At 39.7% G+C, this 25577-nt stretch overlaps 1 protein-coding gene across 2 annotated transcripts; it reads right to left on the minus strand.

Annotated features, from left to right (window-relative positions):
* Positions 1-2110: 2110 nt before the first annotated feature.
* On the minus strand, positions 2111-17599 carry LOC125723790 (adhesion G-protein coupled receptor G2-like). 2 transcript variants are annotated; one of them, XM_049000571.1, is made up of 18 exons: positions 17447-17599; positions 16160-16250; positions 15196-15246; positions 14861-15040; positions 11846-11908; positions 11605-11700; positions 11235-11312; positions 9828-9987; positions 9341-9491; positions 8170-8304; positions 7962-8072; positions 7766-7805; positions 7498-7598; positions 5927-6048; positions 5056-5324; positions 4866-4956; positions 4443-4726; positions 2111-3667 (listed from the first exon to the last, which is right to left on the minus strand). In XM_049000571.1, exons 2-18 carry the CDS (start codon positions 16227-16229, stop codon positions 3510-3512), a joined length of 2160 nt encoding a protein of 719 aa, XP_048856528.1. In that variant the 5' UTR covers positions 16230-16250; positions 17447-17599; the 3' UTR covers positions 2111-3509. The 2 variants fall into 2 exon arrangements, with proteins under 2 accessions (XP_048856528.1, XP_048856527.1); XM_049000570.1 differs by having other exon boundaries at positions 11593-11700.
* Between the last annotated feature and the right edge of the window lie 7978 nt (positions 17600-25577).

Raw genomic sequence — 25577 nt, forward strand, 5'->3', positions numbered from 1 at the left:
GGCCAGGGAAACCAAACCTGATCCTGGAGTGCCAGTATCCAGCAGGTTTTCTATCCTACCTTGGCAGTGTTCCACAATGCAGTTACACTGAACAAAAATATAAACGCAACACTTTTGTTTTTGCTCCCATTTTTCATGAGATGGACTTAAAGATCTACAATTCATTCCAGATACACAATATTACCATTTCTCTCAAACATTTCTCACAAATCAGTCTAAATGTGTGATAGTGAGCACTTCTGCTTTGCTGAGATAATCCATCCCACCTCACAGGTGTGCCACATCAAGATGCTGATCTGACATCATGGGTAGTGCACAGGTGTACCTTATACTGCCCACAATAAAAGGCCACCCTGGAATGTGCAGTTTTGTCTCACAGCAAAATGCCACAGATGCCACAAGCATTGAGGGAGCGTGCAATTGGCATGCTGACAGCAGGAATGTCAACCAGATCTGTTGCTCGTGCATTGAATGTTCATTTCTCAACCATAAGCCGTCTCCAAAGGCGTTTCAGAGAATATGGCAGTACATCCAACCGGCCTCACAACCGCAGACCACGTGTAACCACACCAGCCCAGGACCTCCACATCCAGCAGGTTCACCTCCAAGATCGTCTGAGACCAGCCACTCAGACAGATAATGCACGGCCCCATGTTGCAAGGATCTGTACACAGTTCTTGGAAGCTGAAAATGTCCCAGTTCTTGCATGGCCAGCATACTCACCGGACATGTCACCCGTTGAGCATGTTTGGGATGTGCTTGACCGGCGTATACGACAGCGTGTACCAGTTCCCACTAATATCCAACAACTTCGCACAGCCATTGAAGAGGAGTGGACCAACATTCCACAGGCCACAATTGACAATCTGATAAACTCTATGCGAAGAAGATGTGTTGCATTGCATGAGGCAAATGGTGGTCACACCAGATACTGACCGGTTCTGAGTCCCCAGACCCCCAATAAAGCAAAAAACTGCACATTCCAGGGTGGCCTTTTATTGTGGGCAGTATAAGGTACACCTGTGCACTACCCATGATGTCAGATCAGCATCTTGATGTGGCACACCTGTGAGGTGGGATGGATTATCTCAGCAAAGCAGAAGTGCTCACTATCACACATTTAGACTGATTTGTGAGAAATGTTTGAGAGAAATGGTAATATTGTGTATCTGGAATGAATTGTAGGTCTTTAAGTCCATCTCATGAAAAATGGGAGCAGAAACAAGAGTGTTGCGTTTATATTTTTGTTCAGTATAGATGGGTAACTGAAACCAAATGAGGAAACTGTCCAATAGAAAGAGAGGTAAATAACATTCTTATTAGACAATTCTTACATTTGGCTCAAGTTATCTGGCTAAAAGAAATTCTGCTTCGTGAAATTCCCTCAATGTTTTGTGGAATACCCCCCAGATCTCAAGAATTAGGCAGGATGAAAAACTTGCTGGATACCAGCACTCCAGGATCTGGGCTGCTTATCCATGCCCTGGACAAAAGTGGAAGGTGTGGATACACCCCAAAGCCATCATTTTAGCCACTCCGGATTGGCACCGATCTGCCTGCCCAGGGTGTATGCCATCTTGACTGCCCTCTGCACAGCTCCAACCCCTTTGACCACAGGCAGGGGCATAACTTTGGGCTGAGCATTGCGGAGGTTGAAGTCTCTACCAATTGTATTGCCTGGTTCTAACCAACCTAATATGTTTTTGCTTCTAAAGTATTTGCCAATATACATGTATTTTCATAAATTTTATAGAAAGGAGCTTAATTGAATCATTTTACATATAATGTATCTTTTTTGTATTTCATGATTAATCGCCTACCTAAATGTACATCATTCCACATAACTGTTAATTTTCACAAAATCTACTGCTATATATGAGTGTGTGTGTGTGTGTGTGTGTGTGTGTGTGTGTGTGTGTGCAGGACTTTATGCTAACTTTTTTTCAAAGAGCACTTGTGCCCCTAAGTCAAAAAGTTTAGGAGCACAGACAAAATTTGGGTGCACAGTAAGTTCTGTTTTAAGCACTCAAAATTAATGTACCATTATACAGTAATACAATTTCAGATACAAACTAGTGGAATGGAATGGTTAAGAATGACAGACAAAACCAACAAGAAACTAGCTTTTTAATTTCGTATTTTGGATTTCATTGATGCTTTATCATATTTCGCATTACAATTCATGCTGTAATTAAATCCAAGTGGCTTGGCCAAGCTTTGTACATAAGGTGTGTGTAACCGGTTTATCTGCGCATTTGACTTTTCTATAAACACAATCTGACGCTGTGTCCTAACAGGAAATTAACAAGTATTAAAAGGATTTTGTGTAATTGTCCACAGCAAACAAAAATAACCTAGTTACATACATACATGGTGGCAAATTAAAAAGTAATATACATTCGCTAACAGCCCTTTTGGTTTCTATAATATACCATTAGTGTTAACATCAGCGAATCAAACACCCTCAACCAAATTTTATTTATTTTTTTTTATAAAATGTTGGATAAGTAGACAGGGTTTACTGGTGATTTCATTTTTATGTTTTTTTATGTTTATGTCAAGTTTATGTTTCTGAACAACTATTAAGTAATATTCTTTTATACAAATCAACAAAAGAAAAACCTCGTACGCCTCACAGACCTCAGAAATCTTACGGCACATATATATTATTCTATCATAAATCTAAAATTAGCGACATCAGAAGCGTTGGTAATGTTTGCAAACCATACAGACTATTTACAAGGTAATAAAACTGTTTCAGGCGTGTACATGTGTGTGCGGATTTGTCTGGAATTGAAAATCTCATTCCAGCCAGCTGACGAAAGTTGGCAACTCTGTGTTTTATCAACTGCAAAATGCATTGTTTTCGGCTGAAGCAGCTTGTTACTCTGCGTTCTTATTCGGACAATTATATGAATATGAGAAAGCATTATCTGTCACTTTTTATGTCTTTTCGAAATAAACCCGCCCATCCCCATCTACAATAGCAATTCAAGTGTATATATATATATATAGATTAGCACATTCTGAAGCAGCCAATTGTAGCGTGATACGCAACTAGCATGTAAATATATTTAAATATGGCTTTGTGTGTGAAGTGTGGCTCACTCATTGAGAGCGCCTCGTGTGGTTCCAGTTTTTCTTAGGCGATGTCAGAAGTCACTCGCACCAGTGCGCCTAAATCTTTTTTCACGTTCACACACACGGCATTTTTACTCATATATTCAAGTGACATCTGCGCACTATGAAGTCCTGCAGTGTGTGTTTATATATATCTTTGGATTGTTGGGAGTGCCAATACGGCAGTTTAAAATGGTGGCCTTAGAGGTTTACTAAGCGTTAATGTTGCATGTGTAGATTTTTTCCCCCTGATTCATGTAAGGGGAATGTACATTCAAACGAATTTCGAACTAAGTTAAAGCCATGAAATAAATACTTGTGCTTTTAAAGATGTAGATGTAACAGTATAATGAAAGGACTTTAAATGAGCAATGAGACCCCCCCCTCAGTCACTGGTTGTGTTTGGGTCCTCGGTCTTGCTCTGCATAAGGGTTGTTGTGTCCTACCATGCTGTGGAGTGTGGCTGATTGTTTGCTTGAACAGCTTTCACTTTCTTCTCCATCAGTCGCTTTGTTTGATTTTATGTAGTAAATGAACAGAAAGAAACCTGCGAAAAAGACACCAGGTTCATTCTGTTTCATCAATAGTTCCTCCTCTAGTAAATCTAGTACAAATCCGAGCCCATTATCCATCCATCCATCCATCCATTCATTTTCCAAACCGCTTATCCTACTGGGTCGCGGGGGGTCCGGAGCCTATCCCGGAAGCAATGGGCACGAGGCAGGGAACAACCCAGGACGGGGGGCCAGCCCATCGCAGGGCACACTCACACACCATTCACTCACACATGCACACCTACGGGCCAATTTAGCAACTCCAATTAGCCTCAGCATGTTTTTGTACTGTGGGGGGAAACCGGAGAACCTGGAGGAAACCATCCGATGACATGGGGAGAACATGCGAACTCCGCACACATGTGACCCAGACGGACACTCGAACCCGGGTCCCAGAGGTACGCAGTTGACCAATGTAAAAACATATCAATGTGAGTCCCAAATGTGACGTTTTGAATGACCGATTCGTTCACATTGCAGTCAGATACAGGTCACTTGTAGTTATGAATGCGAACCGTCAAGATAGACAAATCCGATCTGAGAATTGAGCGATGTGGCTAGCAGAGTGAACGTAGCCATGGAGTAAATCGACCTCTAACCACATTTTCTGGGGTGTCTTGGTCCAACTCTGAGAAATTCGATTTAGTAGAATTCCAGGCAGACTAACGTGTTTACACGTACTTTAAAAGTCCAGTTTTAGTCGGACTAACACAATAAATCGATTTTCTTAGTGTGCATGTAAACATACTGAGTGTTTCTGCAACTCACCTTGAAATGAGTTCAGGATGGTGAATATGTAGAGTGCTGGTATTGTGAGGGGCCCGTAGCTGAGGAAGGCAAAGCCCCAGGTGACTCCCAGCAGGCAGCACAGTCCCATTACAGTTAATATATCAGCTCTTCCCGTGCCTGCCTTGGAAGTGCCTGCTGTTTTGCCCATGAAATACACAAGCCTTCTCACAATGATGATGAAGATGGTGAAGGTGAACAGAAACACTAACGCATAATAGCCAATGTTCACAATATAATGGACTAAGATGTCCGTTATCCAGCACCTGAAATCACAAGGATAGCAAATCCTCAGTACTTAAACATAAGATGCAATACAGTAACATTACCACCAGTGGCGTTACTTGCACTGATTTTCATAACAGTATTTATCTAATGTTTTAGAATTACAAAAATAAGAGTTACATTGTTACGTTACTACTTTGACCAAAGTTGGTAGTTTGTTGTCCATACTTTCCAAGGCACAAGAGGATTATGACGACCACAGCAGGAAGTGCTGGTAAGAAGCAGAGGCATTACTGGCATCGACTGGATTCACCCAGACATGCACAACTGCATCATCACATCAGAAGCAGATAGAGAACTGGATACTCACCCCACCCGACAATGCACATTCTGAGCACATAATGACTGGTGTCCAATTTCAAAGCACCAACGAGGTGCAAGCAGAGGTGTAAGGCTTCAATGGCGAAGCAGTTGAAGGTAGAGAGCAATGAGTAGTGCATGACTGCCCCCATGATCTTACAGCCTATCGGATTGCCTAAAGAGGTGATCCATTCATTGGAAAGGAAGGTGAGGTCCAGCAGAAACATGGCGACAAAAAGGTTTATGAGGATTTTGGACGCTGAATTGGATTTAGCTTTCCTATAAACAGAACAGAGTGGGCACGTCAGTTGTGTGTGCCCTGATCCAAACCTATGTATCAGTTACAATCACAGTAACACTTTACTTGAGGGGGCACCCATAATGTAGTTTTATGGTATTACTTAATTAACCACAAACCAAGTCTTAATTATCTACAGATCTAATGTTCATTAATCATTAATTGTGATGCATCTTTCATCCCAAGCAGTTACTATATTTGTTATTATATCTGTTAATTCAGTAAATTCTTGTGAACTACTGAAGGAACAAGTATTGAATAATACAAGTGAAATATTGATCTCACAATTCTTCATCATTTTTGAATCAAGATGCATATTTTTTTCTCAAGTAACTATAACTGTTCATGATTTGTACTTCAGTAGTAACTGAGTTACTAATAACTATTTGTGCCCCCTCAAGTGAAGTGTTACCACAGTGACTTTAACCCTCATCCTACTGACAGATATTTTTTTATCATATCTCTAATATAAGTTTTGCAATTAATATTATTTTGCTGTAATTGTCTGTCACAGTAAATTCTTCTTTGGGGACCCCAGTCGGTAGGATGAGGGTTAATGAAGTAATGATATTGAAAGCCCTACCTTAAAATGAAGTGTGTGAACAGAGCAATACCCAGAAAGAACATCGACAAGCCGCAGCCAATGTAGGAGATGTATGTTAGAGATTCCAGATTGGCGCTGCTGATGTTCACGTTAGGATCAACCTAAGTGGGAAAATCAAATGTTTTTTTGCCTATGCAGCTGTTTTTTCTCCTTTACCCACAAAGACAGTTCACCATGGGCAACCCCAAATATACTTATTTTGTATGAGGTTTATTCTGTATACAATAAACCACAGTACTTCTATGCAGACAACACTCAACTTATCCTCTGTTTTCCACACTCAGACACTCGTATCTCCACTCAGATCTCTGTGTGTCTGGGTGAAATCTCATCATGTATGGCAGCTCATCAGCTGAAACTCAACCCCAGCAAAACTGAGCTGCTGTTCATCCCAACTGATTCATCCTCACATCATAACTTATGATCTCTCTGGGCAACTCTCTGATCTCTCCTTCGGTCACCGCATGCAACTTTGGAGTGATCATGGACAATCACCTGTCCTTTTCCTCTCATATTGCTAATCCTTCTCACTCATGCTGATTGCTCCTCTTCAACATCAGAAGGATTTGTCCATTTATCTCCTCACAGGTCACTCAGGTATTTGTTCAATCCCTTGTCATCTCGAGACTAGACTGCTCACTCCTAGCTGATCTGCCTCTGGGTGCCATTCGTCCTCTGCAACTGATCCAGAATGCAGCTGCTTGACTTGTTTTCGACCTTCCCAGGTTCTCCCACAACACATCATTGTTACACTCCCTCGACTGGCTTCCTGTAACTGCCTGCATCAGATTCAAAATTTTGATACTCGCCTACAAACCCAAAAAAGGACCAGCACCTTCTTACCTAAAAGAACTTATCTTACGCCGGCCTGCATCATGCTCTCTCTGATCCTCCAGCACCGCTCGCCTGATCCCGCCATCACTCAAGGTGCAAGGAAGACATGCATCTAGACTATTCTCTGTTTTGGCACCCAAGTGGTGGAATGAACTTCCCCTAGTTGTCCAAACAGCTGAGTCAATGGGTGCCTTCAAACAATGACTAAAAACTTGCCTCTTGAATTAGTACTTCCAGGATTATATTCTTATTTTTAAAAATAATAATAAAATTTTTTTAAATGGTATTGCTTGCCAACAGAGTTTTTAGACTGAGGGTATTCTTAGGCCGGGTTCTATTGAACCAGTATCAGAATGTATTCACTGATGGAGACTTCAAAGCACTTATCTCTCCTTAGTCGCTCTGACTAAGGGTGTCTACCAAATGCCGTAACTGTAAATGTAAATGACATTTCATGGCTCTGAAGCTGTTTCCTGTGTTGCTTATTATCTTGAGGTCCAGTGTAAAAGAAATGATTTTGATTTAATAGGAAGTGGAAGTTGGCACGGTCATACCCCTATAAATGATGTCATCTTAAAGCCCTAATTAGAACAACAGGACTTAACAAAGTGGTGTACATAGTATGAGAGATATGAACAAAAACATAATGCCCTGTATAGAGGACAAAAATGAAGTGCTGGATCTCAGGAATAAATGCTTCAATGAAAAAGTCTTACCATAAGAATTGCAAAGAAGGTCAGGTGGTTACACTGGCATGTGATAGTGTTATTGTCTTCCGAAGTGTTGCATCCCTGACTCATCCAGTTGGGGTAGTTACCTTCAAGTGAAAGTGCAGAAAACACTTAATTTCCTCATAATTCAACCCAAAAGGATGAATGTTCATTTTTCTGCAGCAAAAAGTTTGTTTTAATTATTTGAATGATTTTTGTTAAACATGCCAATAACACATAATCTACTCAATGTCTGTTCTTGGATTGGCATTACCTTCACCGTTCCATGCACTGCAAATCACCTTGAAACCATCCTGCATGAAAATAAATTTTCAGTTGTCATTTTCCATTTTCCAGTTGTCATTTTCATTTTCATTCATTTTCATTTTCATTTTCCACTAAAAATGTGCAAAGTTTAACATAAGTTATACTGAGACACTGAAGGGTTCTGTCTTGGTCTTGTAACTTACCTTTGTGACGTTTCTGTATGTAATATTTATGCAAGTTGTGAGATTAGAAATCCCAGTTCCCATATCAATTGCAATGACCTCATTGTTTAAAACACTGGTATTTTTTGCATCCTGAAAGATCATAAAAATAAACCCTTGAACAGATCATTTACAAAGATGAGATTTTGGTAACTACACATGAGGAACTTCCAAAGGCAATTTTATTTACCTTAGTCATATTTGGAAACAGAAATACTCCCAGAAAAGTCCTGTTTTGGTTTACCGATATTGCTTTGTTTAAAGCTTCCTGAGGGACAAAAACACTTCTCGAGTATTTTTGCATTGCTTCTTCATCATCAGATATCTACAAAACAGCAAACACTTTTTACACCTATCTATGCACATCCTGCTGGACACATGATTTGTTATCAATTATTTATCAATTAGTTTATTTCTTTGCGAAAGTATTCACACCATGCAAATGCATTCAAATCTTACTGAATTTCTAAAGATATAGAAAGCTCTATCTAAATTATACTTAATAAAATTTTTATTTGGAGTATTTTTTTAACTATAAAAACCCAAAATACATTTTTTTGCCTGCAGATTTTGAAAGCAAAGGTTAAAATTGAAAGACATGCATCATGTAACCACATGGATGTGTTCTGAGAAATGCATCATTACTCGATTGTGTGAACATCATAAAGTGCATTTACACAAACCTAGCCTACTACACACCTAGGCTACAGTAAACTTAGAGTACACTCTAAATAACGATTAAAAGGTACAGTTTAGTAAATACATAAACTAGTAACATAGCTGTTATCATTGTCAAGTATTATGTACAGTACATAATCCCATGTGCTAATCTTTTACATGACTGGCAGTGCAGTAGGTTTGTTTACATCAGCATCACCACAAACAAGTGAACAATACATTGCACTATGACATCAGAAGGTGATAGGAATTTTCCAGCTCTGTGATAATCTTATGGGGCCACCGGCCATATTGTATATACACTCCATCGTTGCTTGAAATGTCATTATGCAATGCATAACTGTAAGCTAATTGAGTAGGAATTCAGCCACTGTGAAGGGAATTGCTCAAACAACAATACCCTTTTGCCTTATCAGTGGCATTTGCCTATGTACCAGTAAAGAAACTGCCTCTTTTTACTGGACATAAATTCCAGTATATTCCATGAATATGAAAAAAAAAACATTAAATGAAGCACCTCCACCTTCTAATCAAATATCCAAGGAAGGCTTGCATAGGCCCCTGGAGCATGTCCCAGGCAATAAAGCACTCTGTCTTTGACATGCAGTAGGAAACCCTGGAGAACATTCCCGCACCCAGCCCTGGAGACCACAGGTGATAGTCCTCAATGGAAAAATATTTACCATTACGGAATCAGAGATTACAAAGGAAGATCCTGAAAGAGTGTTATCTTCTGTTTTCACCAGAATGCCTTTGGCTTCTCCCATTGTGATAGATGCAGATGATTTACTTCCCATCAAGGTCAACAGTTGCGTGAGGTTTTCCATAACCTGCCTGTTAGAGAAGAGCTATCATTCTGATGCATAAAATGTGGCCTCGTCTAGTGCTGACTGCCGTGACAGCAATTTAGGCCATAGTCAAACCATCGTTATTGTCATTGTCATCATTGCCTGAGATGAAATTATGAACTTGTACTGTAGGTCGTAGTGCAAGAAAAACAGTGATAAACAGAACATAAATATTAATATGAAAGACATACAACACTGACAATCTGACAATACTGAGACATGGACATAAGATACAGTCAGAAAAATACAATCAAAAATACAGTTTAGAAACAGCAGGGAAAAAGTAAAATTAAGGAACAAAGATAGAAAAAAAATCACTTACACAGCAACAGCTGCACTTATTCCTGATGTCGTGTTTCCCACTTCAGGAAGTGTAAAGTTCATTTCGGGATATTCTACAATTTGACATTTTGCACATGTAATATTTTGGGAACAATTAGTGCTTCCTATTGTGATGTTAATAACAAATCTCTTGTTTTCGCCTGGAACAGAAGGATACATTTAAATTCTGTGTTAATACACATACATTTGAATAGTGTATCTCTCAGTGTCATACAGGTTTACTCTGGGTATGCTGGTTTCCACATGCCAAAGATATGCAGTTGGGGGTCTCTAAGTTGACTATTAGTTATGATTGTACATGTTTGTGCCCTGTGCTGCCTAGGGTAGGCTCCAGGATCCTCACAGCAGTTTGGTTAAAAGATGGATGGAAACATATGAAGGAAGAATTTTGAAATTGTCCCTATATCTATTTTCACAAATGCTAATGAATGTTTGTTCAACTTAACTTGGGATGTATCGTATGTTAGACACAGCCACAATTTTAGCGACAAGACCCCTTTGGGGGGGATGCTAGGGACAGGACCACACTTGGGGGGGGGGGGGGGTGGGTATGCTAGGGACAGGACCACACTGCCAGGGATGGGACCACAGTGGGGGTTATGCCAGGGATGGGATCCTATTGGGGATATGCCAAGGATGGGACCCCATTGGGGATATGCCAGGGATGGGACCCCATTGGGGATATGCCAGGGATTGGACCCCATTGGGGATATGCCAGGGATGGGACCACAGTGGGGGATATGCCAGGGATAGGATCCCATTGGGGATATGCCAGGGGTGGGACCCCACTGGGGATATGCCAGGGATGGGACCCCACTGGGGATATGCCAGGGATGGGATGCCATTGGGGATATGCCAGGGATGGGACCCTACTGGGGATATGCCAGGGGTGGGACCCCACTGGGGATATGCCAGGGATGGGATCCCATTGGGGATATGCCAGGGATGGGACCCCATTGGGGATATGCCAGGGGTGGGACCCCATTGGGGATATGCCAGGGATGGGACCCCATTGGGGATATGCCAGGGGTGGGACCCCACTGGGGATATGCCAGGGATGGGATCCCATTGGGGATATGCCAGGGATGGGACCCCATTGGGGATATGCCAGGGGTGGGACCCCACTGGGGATATGCCAGGGATGGGACCCCATTGGGGATATGCCAGGGATGGGACCCCACTGGGGATATGCCAGGGATGGGATCCCATTGGGGATATGTTAGGGATGGCACAACATTGGGGATATGCTAGGGATGGGACCCCATTCCACTGAGTACTAGTAAGTAAAAAATTTTGAACATGCAGCTCTGGACAGAGCACAGAATATCAATTCAGGGTTTCAATATGACACAATGAGCAACGAATGAAAGATTTATTTGTTACTTACTTCGGCAAATATCTGCAACAAACTTTGCAGACATACATGTTTTTCTAGTGTTTAGAGTTATATTACAGGATTGGTTTCCTTTGAAAATAAATATTCAAAAAGCAAGATTAGTTTTATAATTTTAAAGACTTGAAAACAATAATTTAATCATTTGGGTTCTGGCATGCAAACTAGAATTTGAATAATATTACACATATAATTCTTAATTTATATAATACAAGTTTCATTAATTTCCCATATTAAATAATTCATAATTAAATCAATATAATAAATTAACATGAATTAATGATTAAAACCAAAACTAGCCCATTTCCATTACAGTTTAGTTTCATGGAGTAACAAAAACAACATTGAGGACCTTTTGAAGTACCTGGTAAAAGAATCAGTGAAAGATTCAGTAGGCTCAACAAAGACTTCTGCAGGTATACTCGGTATGACTGACCATCTTGCCACACCCAAAAATCAGCTGAATAGTATACACAAATAATTTAAATGAACAGATAAATGACAAGTATTCACATGGAATGGCATTCATCATTTACTTATTGAAACTTTGAATTCGACAGACAGTTAGGATGTGACCTTATCTGGAACACAGAAATGAGCCTTACCTTCACTTTCATTTCCATTAGGTTGATATGACAGAACAGAGAGATTTGCACAGCCTTGGGTACCTAAAAAATATTCATTAGGAAGGGACTGAAATTCAAAAGGCAATATACCGCTATATTGTGTCATAGGATCCCAATTTAAACAGGTTTTTTTAATATATATATATATATATATATATATATATATATATATATATATATATATATATATATATATATATATACTGAACAAAAATATAAACGCAACACTCTTGTTTCTGCTCCCATTTTTCATGAGATGGACTTAAAGACCTACAATTCATTCCAGATACACAATATTACCATTTCTCTCAAACATTTCTCACAAATCAGTCTAAATGTGTGATAGTGAGCACTTCTGCTTTGCTGAGATAATCCATCCCACCTCACAGGTGTGCCACATCAAGATGCTGATCTGACATCATGGGTAGTGCACAGGTGTACCTTATACTGCCCACAATAAAAGGCCACCCTGGAATGTGCAGTTTTTTGCTTTATTGGGGGTCTGGGGACTCAGAACCGGTCAGTATCTGGTGTGACCACCATTTGCCTCATGCAATGCAACACATCTTCTTCGCATAGAGTTTATCAGATTGTCAATTGTGGCCTGTGGAATGTTGGTCCACTCCTCTTCAATGGCTGTGCGAAGTTGTTGGATATTAGTGGGAACTGGTACACGCTGTCGTATACGCCGGTCAAGCACATCCCAAACATGCTCAACGGGTGACATGTCCGGTGAGTATGCTGGCCATGCAAGAACTGGGACATTTTCAGCTTCCAAGAACTGTGTACAGATCCTTGCAACATGGGGCCGTGCATTATCTGTCTGAGTGGCTGGTCTCAGACGATCTTGGAGGTGAACCTGCTGGATGTGGAGGTCCTGGGCTGGTGTGGTTACACGTGGTCTGCGGTTGTGAGGCCGGTTGGATGTACTGCCATATTCTCTGAAACGCCTTTGGAGACGGCTTATGGTTGAGAAATGAACATTCAATGCACGAGCAACAGATCTGGTTGACATTCCTGCTGTCAGCATGCCAATTGCACGCTCCCTCAATGCTTGTGGCATCTGTGGCATTTTGCTGTGAGACAAAACTGCACATTCCAGGGTGGCCTTTTATTGTGGGCAGTATAAGGTACACCTGTGCACAACCCATGATGTCAGATCAGCATCTTGATGTGGCACACCTGTGAGGTGGGATGGATTATCTCAGCAAAGCAGAAGTGCTCACTATCACACATTTAGACTGATTTGTGAGAAATGTTTGAGAGAAATGGTAATATTGTGTATCTGGAATGAATTGTAGATCTTTAAGTCCATCTCATGAAAAATGGGAGCAAAAACAAAAGTGTTGCGTTTATATTTTTGTTCAGTGTATATATATATTACTGCTGTGTTTTCTTCAGTCTTCAGGAAAATGCAAACATTTCTCTGCTTATGTCGTCACAAATTTCACTATTAAAATCTTCTACAGTGCAATTTCTTATTTATCAGTGCTAAGATTTTTAAATTACAAAGGATGGAGCCAGGGACGGATTATGGGTTGTGTGGGCCCCTGGGCAAAACATTCGCGAGCACCACCACCACAACCACCACAATTCAAGGGCCCTTGGCAGCCAAACGCCCTCCCTATAGGGTCAGGGGCTCTTGTAGGCAGAGGATCAAAGAATGTAGGTCCTCTAAAATAGACAAACGAAAATACATTGTTGATAAGCATTGCAAATTGTTTTGGGCTAGGGGCCCCATGGGCCCCCTGCACCCCAAGGGCCCCTGAGCAGCGGCCCCGCTGGCCCAGTCCGTAATCCGTCCCTGGATGGAGCATTGTGATTAGGAAACTCAGCAGTCTCCGAACAAGCAGTCTCCGAACACTTTGTAGCGATCCAGTGTTTAAAAGTGAATCACCATCCCCCTCTACTGGCGGCTTAGTGTTGATTCAGGATGATTTTAGGATGATTTAAGGTGCACAGGAAAACTCGATCTCAACCTCACACGCCGCAGCAAATTTTCTCCATTCCATCCGTTTCACAAACAGACGCGTTTGTGCGGGAACAATGATTTATATAAAGCAGGCTTATCTTTTCCTGGGTTTATTTTTTTATAAGGATAAAACTGGAAATTTAAAATTATAAAATTTATTATAAAACTGAAGTAAAACTGAAAAACAAAATGAAAAACTAAATAAAGATTAAAAACTAATGTTGAAACTGTAATACCTCTGACCCAGAGTAGCCTGCTAGAATGCCCTGGGTCCTGTTCCATGTTTGGAAAAATATGCTTAATTAGTCTTATCCTGTTTTCTGTATCTTGGAAATGGTGGTATAACTGTGTAACGTAACTGAGTAGCAGCATATACAAAATAAACAATAATGGTGGCAGGACTGATACTTGTGAACGTTCTGAGATAATTGAAAGGTTAGAGAGCAGTTTGTAATTTGCTAGGTCACTAGGTTCATGGATGCATAAAGTCATTGCCTGAAGTACAGGAAGTGAACAACCAACAGCTCGAGCAGAAAGATTAGCAAACCTTAGTTGTACCTTATCAATATTAAGAGAGAATGATTGGAGACTACTGACATGCCTGAGCATGATCAGATGAATATGTAGGTCCTGTTACATTTCGTAGAACACCAACACAATTTATTATGGAAGTGAATGCTAATTTCACACATGATCAGTCATTTTCAATATGGATATTAAAATCTCCAACAATCACGTGCTCATTGTACTAACAATCAGGTTAGTGAGGGGTCTGCAAATCTCTGTATTAATTATAGACATCCTATATTGACCAGGATGTCTGTGAACGATAAAAATAAATGATGAAGAATTGCAGGTAGTTGAGCCAGAAACATGAAGAATCGAGATTTCATGTGTTAAATCTGTAATACAGTTTCTCTGAGATTCATAGATTCAACTTATACAGCAGCAAGACCACTTTCTTGGCAATTAGGACTATGTTTAATAGTATACTCAGAGGAGGCAGATCCTTTAAGTTATACCTTCACTACACTGGTTGGTGTCCGTCCACGATCCTCCATTAGAATTGCTTACTTGTAACTTACACCAGCACTGTGATTGCTGTGAGAATGGAGTTCTCCTCAGTATTCCTGTGTAATTTTCACCAACTATCACAACTGTCTTGTTTGAGTTACAGTTGTTCAGGGTTAGATTATCAAGACCTAAAATAAGACAGAAGTTGAGTACAAGTATTATATGAATTGATTGTACAGTAGTTACCATGTTAAGCTTTGAAAATCTGCTATGCCTTATTATCTTATGGGAATAGTTATTAATTTATGAGTTTCATTTTGATTAAAGTGTACTGCTCTCTTACTGTATGGCCAGGCGTTATTCAGGTCCTCATTATACTGACACGTATCGGCAGCTATGGAACAGAAAAAAGACAGGAATTATTTATTATCACAAATGTAGCAAATTTTCCATGAATTTATCTTCGTGGTCATTCTCAGTATAACTTCCAAAAAAGTTTTTGATTCTCATTTTTCCTTGAAAGTTTTAAATATCCTTTAGACTTTATACTGTTCAGAAAATGTGTCAAGCTTAATAACATTTTATTTTGTAACAGTAAGCTGGCAATTTACAATTCAGCCACAAATTACACCCACTCTTTCATGGACAAAAACAAAAAAGATTACAGCTGCAATAGAGACCACAGCAGAAAGAATCCTGAAAACAATAAAGTGTGGTAGAGACTAATATCCACGACATACTATCCTCGATTATGGTGGGCTTCTAAATATTAAGCCTGGGTTTCTAAAAATTAAGCCTAGTAAAAATTTGAATATTCAATGAGCAAAATGACTTTGTTCTTTTATCTGAAGTTGTGGTCTAAAAGCAATGAAAATTCACTCCTATAGCCATTAGGGGAGCTATCATCTTCTCACCGACCTGATAAATATTTAATGTTATGAAGTCTAGCAACCAGTTCACTTGGTTTAATTAGACGTGAAAAACTTAATTGAGATTAACTCAACTATGCATTTACGTAAAAAGAATGTCTCATTTTCAAAATACTCATTCTAGTTGTGTGAAACCAGTGTACATGATTCAATTTAGTTTATTCAAAGTAACGTTTTTCATTGCATTGAGGGAAGGACAAAATGAAGATTGTGATGTGACATGTCAACGGTTAGCCTCTTAATAGGGCAGTTACCCCAAAGCCATAGGATGAATAGCTATTCCCAGGACACACTGTGTATGTGGTGGGTTTACATTGTGATAATAAATGATAATAAATTCCAAGCAAAGGCTAGCAGAGGGCAATGTTCAGTACTTACCTTTGTTACTGCATCGGCACAATATCATGAAAGCTATGACGGCTAGGACCAACAGCCTTTTCCACCCCATGATGGATTTTGTATTTTGGATCTGTGTGATTGAGAATCATTAGAATTATTCAACCATTTGCAAGCTGTAAAGTCTGATGCACATAAACCACTCTAGGGTAACACTTTACTAGAAGGAACACAAATACTTAGTAGTAAGTCAGTTATTACCCAGGGCATAGTTAGAGATGAATTGACTGGGGGGCTGAGTCTGTACTAGGGCTGCTGATGGCTCTATTCATGACTTAAGCCAATAAATACACATTTATTTGGGGGGGCTAAAACCCCCCTAAATTTGTCTAAGAACCCCACTGAAGTACAAATCTTGAACAAATATAGTAGTTGCTTTAGATAAAAGCATTATGATTCATTAATGATGAACAAACACGAGATCAGTATTTCAATTGTGTTATTCATTACTTGGTCATTCAGCAGTTCCTTCAGTAGTTCACAAAGATTAACAGAGTCAACAGATATATGTGTAGTAACGAAAATAGTAACTGCTTGAGATAAAAGATGTGTCATGATTCATTAATGATGAACAAACATGAGATGAGAATGTAACTAACACTTAGTTTGTGGATAATTAATACATAAGCATTATTATAATGCTACAGTATTTGTACCCTGTTAAGTAATGATATACTCTGTTGGAGCATCATATGGAGTATAACTGTTTACTTTCAGAGTAATACAGTAAAAATTCTCATATCCTGCAATGTCAGGACAGAGGCACTGTCCGATAGTTACTATCGAAAAAAAACCCCACAAATTTCGTACACTTATTTAATCCTTTTATACACACACAAATGAATTATAATGTAATTTTAACACGCTTCAAGGTAAACAATGGCAGATCAAGCAGAAAGAATACAAAAGTATGCTGCTTCATAGGTATGTACAGGAACTGAAATGTACAATGTTATTTTTGAGTTTTTTATATTTAAATTAGTGTACACTTTTAATAGAATAACACTAAAATTTATTATTATGGATTTAAAATCTTTATAATTGATTTTTCTGTAGCCTAGCACAATGAGCATTTTACGTACAGACATCTACAGAGGCTACGAATCCTGCTGGGCATCATTAACAGCACTTTGCAGTAGCTTTCTTATAAAACCAACTGAATAAAGGTAATTTATTATTCAACGCAATAATAATAGCTTTCATATTTATATGAATTGTTTTTCTATCTGCTTGTGTCCGTCAATAAAGAAAACAATCTTAGACTCTTACCTGATTAACAGGAACGTACAAATGCAGAAAGAGTCATTTGCGGCATCCTCTACCATCGAGGAAATTTCCATTTGTATGCTTTATCAAAACAAGGACATTTGCCTTGCAAACATGAAGCCTGGTCAGGAACAGAACAAGCTCTGTGTCACCATAAAGGAAAATTAAGGGCAGTCAAAGAGGCAGAATCCTGAATGTCAATGGTCTTGTTGTTGCTTTTCATAAGGGGAAACATTTCTTTGAATTTAATAACATATAATACGTTCCCTTTCATCTTTCTTGGATTTGAATCTTTATACATTACCTGAGATAAATCTTTTTTTATAATTTTCCACAGTATGAACAATGTTGTATTTCAGTGTTGTTTTCACCAAGCACAGTGGTTTTGTTTGCGTTTCTGAGCACATGTGCACTTTAAGTTAAAATGCCTTCATTTTGATATTATTCTGGAAAAAATTGCCTGTATTGGGGTTCACTGTCAAAGTCTTTCTAGACTTCGCCATGGTTCACACGATGCAGCCCGAGCTGGCTTAGACTTCATGTTCATGTGCACTGCATGCTGGGAGCTCAAGCACCTGGTAGGGCATATTTTGTTTAATTGGTTATTGGTAACCATACAATCCTGCTTCATTTTGCTTAAAGAATAAGTAACAACAAAGTAAATGCTGGAAAGCGTTTAGAATAGTATGAAGTGATATGAGCCTTCAGCAAACAACATAGACTTTGTGAACTTGTTTTATATCAATCTGGGTACTTTGCATTCAGATAATGTTTAGATAGGGTCTGAAAGTAGTATCTGTTCATGTACAAATGTAAATCTTTAATGAAGGTAAAGCAAAAAAAGGCTAAATAAATGTGTCTGATTTTCAGTATGTTTGAATATATGATGATTCATTTCAATGGGTTATAGTTGAATAGTGTGTCTTTATTTGTTTAGTTTAAAAGGTAAACATATAATGAAACATACAATGGAAAGAGGAACTACCACCACCTACCCCAGGAAACGCAACCTAAATAAGCAACAATTAGGGTCAACAATTTGCATGAACGGTAAAGTGAGATGTTGTTCAGCTGTGTCCAGTATAGGTTCTTTTTGGTCCTAACAATTAGGACACACAAACTAAGATTAATGTTAAGATTAATATTACTTTATTGATCCCAGAGGAAAATTCTGGTGCATACAGCAGCAAGAACATGTGCTCAGACAAATACACAAATAGTGCCAAACAGACGAGACAGTACAATAGCACAAACAATTAAAAACTGATTTAAAAAGTACACAAATAAATGACATATTCCACAAAAAAGAATGCAATGCTTTACTAAATATTTAAAGATAACAAAACCAATTTCCAAAGACATCTGGTTGTTAGTGGTCATCAACCAGCTAACTAGCAATTTTGCTAGCTAACTGATGTTAATGACGTTTAAGTAGAGTTTATTTTGTGGTGTTGTAACTTACAGTAGCATCATCCATTGAAGGGTCTTTGCTCATCAGACAACCAGTTACCACTTGCAGCAATAATTTGTCAAATTCTTCCAAAATCGGCTGCCTGTGAGCACAACTGGTTTCTCTTTGGCAATACACACTTTAGAGTCTGAAACAGGCGCACAAATGTACCAGTGGAGAAATTCTAGCAAATCTGAGGCTCTTTCAAACTGACTCGTACACATCGAATACATCAGCTTAAGTGGACAACGACTCAGAAGATGCGGATTCCAATGCTGTTTGAGTGTTTATGACTTTCAGCAGATTCTCCATTTTGAGCAGACTCTGACTTTCATCACTGAGCCTCATGCCTTAATACCCACCTGGGGTCAATGAAATCTGTCATAACAATTTTAATCTTAGCAAGGGAACTGTCTTTGTGTTTAAAAAAGGAAATATCTTCAGAATTTCTCTTTTTATTGGTATATTTAGTTTTTGTCACAAAAGAAACACACTGGGTAACTAGATCACCTCAGAGAGACTAGGACCTAACAGTTTAGGGATTAGTGATGTTATGACTGGTACCAAAGCTTCGAAGCATGTGCCGAGTAATCAGGGCTCTTTCATGTGAAGCCCCATGTTGGTGTTGTATCATCTGGATCCGATAACATAATCAATGACATATTAAAGTTTGGGCTGACCAGTATGACATCAAAACCGGGCACGGCTCCACTGTACAACCACATCGGCCTGCTCAGACCAGCACGTCCCCGCCTTGTAGTGTTTCCTCTCCCATCTTGGAAAGAGCTGAGGTGACAGTAGATGTGACTGCATCACCTGACTTTAAAGCCGGGCTCCTCTCTTCGCTTCGCAGCGAGATGACGGGGATATTTAAAACCGAGCTTCAACCCACTCTTAGTGAACACGTAGCTGTTATTAAGACAGAACTACAAGCAGTGAAGAAAGAGCTCGCGGACAACATATCGAAGATCCAGTCAGAGGTGCACACTTAGAAAAGTACCGCGATCAAGATGGAGAACACTCTTTTTTCCTGCACTGATGACAATGTCTCACTTCAAGCAAAAGTGGCTCAGTTATAGTCTGATTTGATAAGAGTGGACAGTAAATGTTAGGATCTTTGAGGACAGATCGCGCGTCAATAATATCAGAATTCTAGGTATTCCCGAAGATGCATTTGTATCTTCTACTACAGCGGCGATGTCTTTGTCCAAAAGACATTCTCTAGCTGGAAAAAGAGCTCCTCCTGGACCGGGCTCATCGTACTCTCCAGCCGAAGCCGAAACCAGGTGAGCACCGCCTCCCATAATTTCCCGGTTGCACTATCACACGGATTGCGTTGATGTCCTCCGGCGTGCTTGGGCACAGCTGCGATTTACAGTTGGAGAGATGACCATATCCGTCTACCCGGATCTCACCGCTAAGACAGCCTGCTCCCGAGGCGCATTCAATGTCATTTGACGCCAGCTATATACCTGGGATAAGATACGGACTGTTGTACCCAGCGCGCCTACAAATCACACATAATGGAACACAGGAGTTTAGGTCACCTGACGAAGCAATTCATTAAGACACTGACTAAGTAAGACAACTGAAAAACAAGTTCATTTGTTGGTATGTTTCTCTTAGGTAATTCAGACAATGAGTCTATAACCTTTCTGGTTTCTGTTACCCTACCATTTACATTTTGTGGTATTGTCTTTTATATTTATATAACATTACTTTCCCAGTTGTCATTATATATACTATTCTGTGCCATGTTTTTGCAAATTCTGTGACATTTAGTTTTTTTGCAGGAGCCCAGATTTTATTTGTTGTTTCTTTTTCTATATTTTTCGCTTAATAGCCATAAGAATTTCCAGGATAGACTCAACTCCTAGTAGAGTCAGCACTGGTGCCTCCATCATTTGGGGATGGAGGTTTTTTTTTCTGTCAGTGCTCAGGGGGGAGTGAGTAGGGTTGTTTGGTTTGTCTTTGTTTCTTATTTTAGTTTTATTTTTTCATTAGTTGCTTTTATGCTGGTGTGGGTGAAGTGCTGTACATTTTCTTTTTTCTGCACACTACAATATTCAAAATATGGCCACTAATTTTAACAATTCAGGGTTCCCTCGTGACAGCTCTCCTGTGAGATTTGTGAGCTGGAATATTAAAGGTATGAGATGCCCTGTCAAAAGATCTAAAATATTTACTCATCTGAAACATCTCAAAGCTGAAATAGTATTTTTGCAGGAAACCCATTTGTGCACAAAAGATCAGGGGCAACTGAAATGCCCTTGGGTTTCTGAAGCATTTCATTCAGACTTTAATTCGAAAGCCAGAGGGGTGGCAATTTTAATTGGCAAGTCGATTCAGTTTTCACTCTCCAAAGTAATTTCTGATAGAAATGATAGATACTTAATTGTTTCTGGAACGTTGTTTCACAATCCAGTTCTTTTAGTTAATATTTATGCTCCAAATTTTGATGATCCCCATTTCATGAATAAGTTGTTTGAGCTACTTCCTTCTTTGAACAACAGTTTGCTTATATTTGGGGGTGATATCAATTGTGTGATTAACCCCAGTTTGGATCGTTCAAATCCATACCTCATCTATGTCAAAGCTGGTTTCTGACAACTAACAGTTGCGTAGACCCTTGGAGATTTTACCACCTGCATGCTAAACAATATTCATTTTTTCCCAAAGGCATCAGTCCTTCTCTCGCATAGACAATTTTTTTATTGATACCAAACTTATCTCCAATGTGTCATCTGTTCATTATCATCCTATTGTTATTTCTGAGCATGCCCCCCTTTCTTTAGATATTCAGATATCCAAACAACCACACTATCCAACCCCATGGAGGTTCAATTCTTTGCCAATTTTAATAAATTCATAATATCTGCTATAGATTAATTTATCGTCATAAATCAGAATGAGAAGGAACCATCCATCCATCCATTTTCCAAACCGCTTGTCCTACTTTGTCGCGGGGGGTCCGGAGCCTATCCTAGAAGCAATGGGCACGAGGCTGGGAACAACCCAGGATGGGGGGCCAGCCCATCGCAGGGCACACTCACACACCATTCACTCTCACATGCATTCCTACGGGCAATTTAGCAAGTCCAATTAGCCTCAGCATGTTTTTGGACTGTGGGGGGAAACCGGAGTACCCGGAGGAAACCCCACGACGACATGGGGAGAACATGCAAACTCCACACACATGTGACCCAGGCGGAGACTCGAACCCGGGTCCCACAGATGTGAGGCAACAGTGCTAATCACTGCACCACCATGCCGCCCCCTCTATTTTTCATAAAGTAATAAAAAATATTAAAAGTAATACCTTCAGGATTTCTAAATAATGGGGTATATCGTAATACTGTCATACTGCCCAAGCTTATCAAACACTTAAAATGCAGCTGCTACATGACAATATGGTGACTTAAAGGGTTAATGCAACAGCAGTAAACACAAGGCTCTGATTAGCCTGCTTTCCTCCACAATCTGATCCCTTCACACACAAACAGGCCGGCTGGTTTTTTACGAAGTTTCCCGCATTCTCCCGGCAGGAGTCATGAACTTGGAAACCCTCCAAGAGCCTGCATGATGCTAAACAGGAAGGGTGGGGGTGAGGGGACACCGCACCGAATGCTGCCTCTCCCCAAATGCCGCTGCTCGGGGAGAGGACACACAGCGCAGCTGCAAAGACAGCCCTGAACTGAAACAAATGGGCCACTTCCATTCTTTCGCTTTGTGATTCACTCTTTCAGCTCATATGTCATTGGTCAGTATTCTCACCTCACTCAAAGGAATGTCTCACACCATCTGAATCATTTCAAATACAATAGGATCTCTCCATGTGTCACAGTTCTTCAAATTGGTAAGATGTGTGTTAGAATTGTATATCAACCCAAGGCATTTCAATTAGGCATTTCACATTAAATTAACGAGTTGTACAAACTAGAAGGCACTCCTGTTGCACATTGAAAACTTCTTCATAAGGCAAGTCTTTATGTATTCAGGTACATCTATTACTTCATGACTCTAAAGCTTGTTCTGCAATTTATGAGGTTGCTAAGTAACAGAGAACAGGGAATCTAGCCTGTAAGCCGGGGGTTAGCTAACCTTGGGCTTTATGTGCTCTTTTTGTGGTACAGTAAAAAATAAAAAGCACGGCTGCTAGCCATGCTAGAGCCATCGGAAAAGCAGACGGCTTGGAAACAAAGGAACTAATGACTTTCAACTAAACTTCTGACTACAGCACTGAAGTCTTATGTCTCTGTGGATAAACAAATGCAAATCTATAATATCCCATAATTACATTCAGCTTCTTGTTACGTTTCATATACTAAACATATAGAGTGTTACATAGTTAAAGTTGGTTATATATAGAATATAACTGTATTATCTGTTCATTTTCAGTCAACTAATACTGTATATATTCCACCCTTCATGTTGCCACTCTACAGTAATGCGTGAAAATCTTAACCAAAGAAAATGTTTAAATTATCTTTATGTTGGTGTAGAATTCTCCTCTCCTAAAATCACCCCAGTATTTGCAGCAACCCTCTCATAGGCTGATCTGTTTTTTCAAGCAAGTATTGAGTCAAGCACTACCACACTTTTGTTTGGCTAATAAATATCTCATTGACTTTTTTAACTAATTAAGCTAATTGAGTTGGGGGTGAAATTTAACAAATACATGGAAGGTTCAGGTGGCACTGAGGTGCCCCTGAGTAGGGGTTTGGGAACTAAGGCGGTGTTCATCTTGCCATCCAACAAGATATCAGTAACTTTTAGGAGAACAGAAGATATTCCTGTTAGTTTTTATTGTTACACTTAATTTGCATTTGCTCTAATGTTGTTTTTGTTATGAGCAAATATACACTTACTACTCAGATAAATAGCTTTAAACATTTCCTTTGACTGCGTAAGGCTTTTGCACAGTACTGCATATCTGATAATAGAGCTCACTTGACTTGACGCTTGAATACTAGTGAAAGTAATCATTTCATTGTAGCTTGGAAAATCATATAGAAATTTTAGGATAGAAGAAACCCGCAGTTTCTGAAGTGACATTTGAGCTGCCTGCCTTACACTAGAGCTGCTTGGGGCTGGGAGAAATCAGTCAGCTGTCAATCTTCAAAAGTCCCACAATGCCGCCCCGAGAAGGAAGCAATCTCACATAAATTGCTTTGGGAATATCTTAAAGCGTGCTTACGGGGTCATATCATCGCCTGCTCTGCATATTTAAGCAAATCTTGGAAAAACAAGATGCAAGAACTTTCTACCAAAATTAGCCTTTTAGCTCAACAGCTTGCTGCTTCTCCCTCCTCTATCCTACTGAAATCTCGGGTTGAGTTGCAGTCCAAATTTGAGCTCATCACAACTACTGACGCAGAGCACCTTCTCTTACGCTCTCATTCTACATATTACGAGCATGGAGATAAAGCAAGGCGGTACTTTACTTAGAGACCCTACTCATATTAACTCCGTATTTTTTTCCTTCTATTCTAACTTATACAGTATGCATCTGAATTTCCGTCACACTCACCAGATATGCATTCCTTCTTAGATGGTTTTAACTTTCCTTTACTAGAGCAAGATGCTGGTGACCGACTTGTTGCGCCTTTGACAATACAGGAAATCTATAATTCTATTAATTGTATGCAAAATAATAAGGCACCTGTCACGATCCGTACAGAACGGGTGATCGTTCAGGCAGGTGAGCAGGCAAGAAGCAGGCAAGGCAAGCTGAACACTGGAAAAATGGGGTTTTATTCTGGATCGGGCAGGGCAGTACGGGACAGAAGCACGAACATCGAATAACATCAATGACGGACAATGAACTCAGGCTAGACAGGGACTGAAATAGACAAGACTGGGCGAAAATAATCGGACACAGCTGGGTACGATCAGGGAAGCACACGTGGATAATCAGGGGGGCGTGGCACACATGAGGATCGTACGAGCGGGGCGTGACAGCAGCTGGCCCTGATGGATTACCTGTGGAATTCTTTAGAAGGTTTGCCCCTTTAGATAACTTTAGATAAGTTGACCCCACTTCTACATTCTACAAAATATCTGAGATCTTCCTCTGCCTTCACTGGGATAAAATGTACTGGTATGGAGCTTTCACTATATACAGATGATCTATTATTGTATGTTTCAAATCCAAACCACTCCATACCCATAATTCTTTCAGTCTTTCAGAGGTTTGGTGTATTTTCTGGTTATAAAGTGAACATTCCCAAGTGTATATGTTTCCCTATTAATGATCTGGCTATGTGACTTGATCAGCTTGATGTTCCATTTAAATTGAGCCCCTCTGGGTTTAATTATCTGGGGATCTACGTAAGTAGAAAACTGGTCGAACTTATTTCAGCAAACTTCTCCCCTTTGTTATCTAAAATCAGCTCTGACCTTCAGAAATTGACTAGTCTACCTCTTTCTTTGATTGGTAGGATCAACACAGTTAAAAGTAGTCAAGTCAAGTAGTCAAGTTGGCTTTTATTGTCATTTCAACCACACACGGAGTATATAGTGAAATGAGATAACGTTCCTCCAGGACCATGGTGCAACACAGAGCAGAACAAAACAGAGCAACATCAAAATTAAAATGAATGTCCTGCCCAAATTTTTGTTTCTATTTCAATGTCTCCCTCTCTTTTTGCCAAAAAGTTTTTTCAAAAATATTGATCAAACTAT

This window comes from Brienomyrus brachyistius, unplaced genomic scaffold (genome assembly GCF_023856365.1).
Source record: "Brienomyrus brachyistius isolate T26 unplaced genomic scaffold, BBRACH_0.4 scaffold51, whole genome shotgun sequence".
NCBI classification, from domain to species: Eukaryota; Metazoa; Chordata; class Actinopteri; order Osteoglossiformes; family Mormyridae; genus Brienomyrus; species Brienomyrus brachyistius.

Excerpts from the sequence above, each read along its gene's own strand:
- LOC125723790 (XM_049000570.1), bottom strand. The coding sequence starts at position 16,229 with ATGGGGTGGAAAAGGCTGTTGGTCCTAGCCGTCATAGCTTTCATGATA. Across the intron at positions 4,957-5,055 it reads AATGTGCATTGTCGGGTGGG|CACTTCCTGCTGTGGTCGTC; the intron begins GTGAGTATCCAG and ends GCTTCTTACCAG. Across the intron at positions 3,668-4,442 it reads CATCCTGAACTCATTTCAAG|GTTTCTTTCTGTTCATTTAC; the intron begins GTGAGTTGCAGA and ends TCTTTTTCGCAG.